At 37.5% G+C, this 6,150-nt stretch overlaps 1 protein-coding gene across 1 annotated transcript in view; it reads right to left on the bottom strand.

The window, feature by feature from the left end:
* LOC106880920 (adenylosuccinate synthetase) overlaps positions 1-6,150 on the bottom strand; it is a 53,265-nt gene that overhangs the window by 24,299 nt on the left and 22,816 nt on the right. Inside the window, exons 2-3 of the mRNA XM_014931089.2 lie at positions 2,822-2,924; positions 1,630-1,743 (exon numbers count right to left, since the gene is read on the bottom strand). Coding sequence (XP_014786575.1) covers positions 1,630-1,743; positions 2,822-2,924 — 217 coding nt within the window. The remainder of the gene's footprint in view (positions 1-1,629; positions 1,744-2,821; positions 2,925-6,150) is intronic.

Raw genomic sequence — 6,150 nt, 5'->3', positions numbered from 1 at the left:
CACACACGCACGATGGGATTTTTTGCAATTTCCACAAAGTTATAGTAGAAGACACTTGTCCAACGTACCATGCAACAGAACTGAACCCAGAACCAAGTGGTTAAGAAGCAAACTTCTTACCATACAGCTACACTTGCACCTATAAATATGTTTTATTTTATAAACTTTTATATTGCAAATGCTTAATGCCTGCACCTATAAATGTGTATTCATTGTATTAACTTTTATATAGCAAATGGTTAACGCCTGTACATGTCACAAAGCCATTTACATCACAATAGAACCATTAGTCACAGGTTTTGGAAATTTCAAAAGAGTGACTACATAATTCTGCATGCCAAATAATGTGACCTCCTGTTCAGTTTTTCTCAATATTTACAGTACAGCTTTTGCCTTATTACTTAGGCAACACACACACACACACACACACACACACACACACTATGCTCTCATATATATATACATACATACGTTCATGCACAAACCTGTACATGCATTTGTTTTGTTCGTTAAATATCCATTTTCCTCATGCTAGCATGAATTTGGAGAGGATTTATTGCAGATGGGGTTTAATAGCCAGATGCCCTTCTGGTTACCAACCTTTACCCGCTTCCACATAAAGGAACTGTTTTCCATTTAAAAAAAATTTTTTTTATGTTTCCTATTTTTTGAAACTACAGAGTGACTGTGGTCATGTCAACATCATCACTGCTGGGCTAAACCAGTGACAAACTTGAAATTTACACAACACACACATGTATAAATGCATATGCGTACATATAGGTTTAGTGACGCAAACAGGAAAATAAAACTCCAAACACGAGTATCTATCTATCTATCTATCTATGTGTGCGTGTGTGTTTTATTAATGATCAGCTGAAGTTGCAGAGTGATTCAAAAACCGAGAGCTTTGTGCGTTAACACTTGTCAAGTGATGAGTGCCAATGCATAGAACTCTCGGCACTTGAGCCACTCTGTAACTTCTGCTGATTATTAATAACATGAGAGAGCGGGGAAGAGAAACGACAGGCTTTCTGCAGTTTCCATCTATTTCAGAAGGAAATTTGATGGACAGTTGGCATTGATCAAGCAAGGCTAAGTTCTGTGCAGTGGGGCTGAACCTAAAACTATGTGGTTAAGAATTTAACATCTTAGCAAGACAGCCATGCATAGCACAAGCACATACACACACCAATGGCATCTTTATATCTTGTGAAATCAAGGGTCTACCCAAGGAAAAGTTCCTCTCCAGAAAACAGGTTTACGTCAAGATTTCCTTCTTTCAACCCCGACCCCCACCCACTTTTTAAAATATTTTTAAATGGAAGACGGCAATTACCCATGCAGCAAAGAATAATATGGCTACCCAGTAGCATCATTGCAACCAAACTCAGAACATGAACCGAAACAAAGAATTTGAACCAAAACTCTTACAATTTTGTCAACCTAGGGCTATAGTAGAGGACAGGTACTTGCTCAAAGAGTGATGCAGATGCAGTGAGACAGAACTGAGGACCACATGGTTCTTGAGCGCTATATATTTGTAAGAAATATTGCAAGGAATTTTGCTTCTTGTCACCCTACTGCTTCAGCCATTAAATGCAACAATAATTATAATAATAAATTTACCCAGATGAGCTCGGTTTGAAATCTTCAAACGATTCTGCCAGTTTGTAAGGCCCTTAGCAGCATTTTTCTCAATTTCATGGAATAATTCAGGCAGGTTAACAACAACGCCATTACCTGTAACACAACAAAAAGACATTATTCAGATGAATACAGGTTGGGATTGGGGGAGTTAGTTGTGTCTGTGATACCCACCCTTTCCTACGTGTCTGAGGTAAGACATTACTATGATTGGTGCTCAGATCTAAGTATTAAAAAGTAGTTGTGTGATTCGCGAAGTATAAGAATATGAAAGAACACCAGAGGTGGGAACAGGCATCTGCTGTTCAAAATAGTATGAAAATAACCAGTTAAGGTTTTATATCAACCCAACTAAATAAATACAATGCGTGGGTACAGTACAGCACCAATAAACAGTAGATATAGTTTGTATTTATGTAGATGTAAGTAGGTACCATAGGTTGGTATAAGTTGTAGTACAGAGAGCAAGATTACTGTACAAACCTAGCTGTAAATTAAGATCAAAGATAGGTATAAGCCATTGCTGAAGATAGCAGGGATACTGGACAGACCTTATCATAAATTAGTACCATGAGCAGGTGTAAGTTAAGACAGTAGGGTTACTGTACAGACCTAGTGCAAATTAGTATCATGAGCAGATACAAATTGCTGATATAGACAGTAGGGGTACTGTGTGATCTTCATGGTAAATTAGTATTGTAAATATCAGGGTACGGTAAGGATGTGGTAAATAGATACTTATAAATAGTACATGCCACTAATATAGCCAGCAGGGTACTATGTGGACCCAATTGTAAAATAGAACCATGAATAGGTCCTATAGACAGTTAGTGGGTACTGTATGGATCTGTGTATATAGATTATGCACAAGCAGTTACTCTAGATACCAAATGTCATTGTAATTCAAGGTTTAAAGATATTTATTAATCAGACATCTCCAATTAAAACATAGGAATGATTAACATAAAATTGTGGTGGACATTTTTAATATTGAGAAAATATTTAGTCAATAATTGAATATTTTCGGAAGTGAGGAAAGACAACTTCTGACATCTTTCCATCTGACTCAGTAAAATATAGAATTCAGTGTATTTACTTAAGTAGTGAGGAGAGAACCAGAATAGGATTAGTGCTGAAACCTTGGCAATGCTACATGAGAAGACATATTACTCACCTATAATGACATCACATGTTGGATGAATTATTCCACTTGGCAACAGATGGAAATCATAAACGACATCATCGACAACTACGGTGTGGCCTGCGTTATTTCCACCCTGTAACGAAAGAGAGTTATGGAGTTAGGAAGAGAGGTATAGAGAGTTATGAAGAGAAAGACAGAGTTATGGAGAGGGAGAGAGAGAGAGAGAGCCAAAATTGGAAAGAGAATGAGGAAAAAGGGTTTGGAGAGAGAGAGTTTTAGAAAGATTTTGAGAGAATTGGAACAAGATAAAAGAGGGGTAAAGAGAGAGAGAGAGGTGACAGAATTATAGACAGAGATTACATTAAATGTTAAGGTACATGGACTACTAGAAATAACAGTCAAACTGGCCTTAAATCATAACTTACTATTTGAGTTTCCCCTCTACTAAATTCACTCACAAATTAAAGGTTGGCCTTGGGCTATAGAAGACTGTCATCCTAGGTGCCACACACTAGGACTGAAGCTGAAACCATGTGGTTGCAAAATGAGCTTCATAACCACACAACCAGAGGGAAAGGCAGTATCCATACCCCTTTACAGAGCCTCCAAGAACATCTTCCTCCCTGTATCCAAGGACAGAGGGAAGAAGATATCCTCAAACGAGAGAGCTTATTTGAATGCATACAACAGAGAGGACTCTGCTGAAGGCAGGCAAGGTGCCACCAGATCATGGTATTAAAACCCCATATCAGGACAATTACACCCCTAGGACAATTCCCCCGCTTGGTTAATTACTCGCTCTCCAATATATTAAGCAGTTTTAAATCATCATCTGTTGATTTCAGGGGTAATTGCCCTTGGGGGTGTTATTATCCATGGTGGGGTAAATGTCCTAGACTCATTAAAACCATCCAAAGCCTATATACAAAACTGTGTTGATATATACAGGACCACCTTTTTGTAATCTTGCGTGGGAGGGAATCAGAACAGTAAAGTGGTAGGTGGGGGCAGAATACGGGACAAGGAAATTGGTTGACAGACATTGATTTAATACAGTCGTGGACAATCTGTGACCCATGAAGGTTTCTGAATGGCATCCCTAATGAAAGATTACCATGAAGTTTTTCAGTAGTTCAGCGTGCCTGTTAATGAGCCATGTCTCATGTAGCCTGCTTAAACCAACAGCTGGTTTAATATGCTCCCTCTCTTTCTAGTATTTTCTCAGGGACATATTGTTGATAAGATCCTATCAAGCAGATTTTTAATTAATTGAAAGCATTCCAGCCCAGCTATTACTTACAAGGACATTATGCAATGTAGCTACTGTGTTTCTAATTTTAAACAGATTTAGCTGATATTTCTAGCAGGTCAAGCTACTTTGTAGAGACTCCCTGTGGTCCATTCTCTGTAGGAACTAGACCAAAGGAAACTTTGGTGCAAGTTCAAAGCACCGATGCACAAATCCCAACCATTATTTGAAAAGGTGTTAAATGTCAAATTCTATTTCTTTTCTTCAATTAAATTGATTGATCCATTGTCAAGTCATTAGTTTGCCAACCTCAGAAGAATAAAAAATAAAGTCACACCTGTGTAGGATTTGAATTCAGAATGTAAGTAACCAAACACCACACAAGGTATCATTGTATTTGATGCTCTACCAATTCAGCCATCTGGTTACCACATGTGTATGCTTGTGCGTGTGTATGTAAATGATATTATTTTTTTTTAATCACTTTGGTATGTTAGTGACATAGCAGAAAACAAGCTTGCTAGCAAAAGCTAGGTTTCACATCCAGCTAGTCTAATCTAATATTCAGGTGTATCAACTGCTCAAGTAACACTACACCATTTTCTTTTTTTTTTTAAAGAGGAAAAGAGCTTTGGTAAAAGAGAATATGGAGAGTGGAGAGACAAGGAATAAATAGAACGACATGGTACCAAACACTACTAGCTTATGTTTATTAGTAGACTACATATCACAGGTAAAATGCAGAAGATTAAAAACAAAAACGAAGAAGGAAATATTAAAAGATAGTTGCCTTGATACCATCAGAGACTATAAAAACATGTTGCAATGTAATCAGGAGACGTAGAGTCTTTGTTTTGTTTTGTTTTTTAAGCACATGCATAAAAATAAACTCATAAAGCTTTGTGTTTGTTGCTCTTAAATACTGGGTCATCCTGGGTTGAGAAGACATTTTTTTCTTTACATAATCACCATTTTAAATGTGTGTGTATGTGTGTGTGTTCAACACAACACTTTATCAGCAATCCTCCTTCTTACTGTTTATCTTTTTGCCAGCATGACTGTGTTGTCAACAAGCTTGCTTCCCAACTGCATGATTTTGTGTTCAGCCCCACTGCATGGCACTGTGGATGTGTGCCTTCAACTATCACCCCCAGGCTAATCTGAGTGGATTTGGTAGACACAAACTGAAAAGAAGCCATGTGTGTGTGTATGTGTCTAAATATGGATAGATAGATACAGAAATATCGTTAACTAATATGACTCGGTGCCAGTACAAATTAGCCAGTCTTAATTACACTTATGAGGACGCTTTGATGATGATTAGGAAGAGTTTGTTATATTTGACTAGGGTTGAAAATTCAGGTACCATGCATTGCATCTTAGTATAACACGATTATGTGTGTGTGTGTGTGTGTGTGTGTGTGTGTGTGTGTGTGTGTGTGTGTGTGTGCATGAGCCTCCTTGTTTTGACATTGGATGATAGTTGTAAACAAGTGTCACCATCATACAAGTGGTGTCCTTTATTTCCAGTCTTCAGTGAAAACATGTCTGGCTACAGGGGAGATGTTAGCTTGCTTAGAAAAAGGTGAAGGTTGACAACAGGAAGGGGATCTAGGTATAGAAAAATTTGCCTCAACAAATTCCAACTGATCCATGTAAGCATAGAGAAAGTGGACATTAAAACGATGATGATGATATATCACGGCAGGCTTCTGGACAGTGTCCATCTCTTTTTACATGATATTCATCAACTCAAAGCTATAGTAGAAAACTTTCCCAAGAAGCCCATGCTGGAGGATGAAACCTAGAATCTGAGTTGTTACAATACATATGTCAGCAGACAGACAAGTCTACAAACAATCGATGCGTTCCAGCTGTGACCATTGCGTCTGATTTTTAGACAAAAAAGAAAAAAAATCTAGAAAAATCAAAAAAACAAAAAACAAATGTAAACCTTTGAAGGTAATAGACCAGCATGGCCATAACTAAAGACTAAAACACTACTAAAAAACAAAAACAAAAAAGCAATATACTTAAAACTAAATTATCCATCATGGTCTTCTATCCTTTTAATGCCCCCTCCACTTTAATGATACTAGGGTTTGATGAG

This window comes from Octopus bimaculoides, chromosome 11 (genome assembly GCF_001194135.2).
Source record: "Octopus bimaculoides isolate UCB-OBI-ISO-001 chromosome 11, ASM119413v2, whole genome shotgun sequence".
Taxonomy (NCBI): domain Eukaryota; kingdom Metazoa; phylum Mollusca; class Cephalopoda; order Octopoda; family Octopodidae; genus Octopus; species Octopus bimaculoides.
Note: the sequence above shows the minus strand (reverse complement) of the source record. Positions and strands in the feature narration are given on the sequence as shown.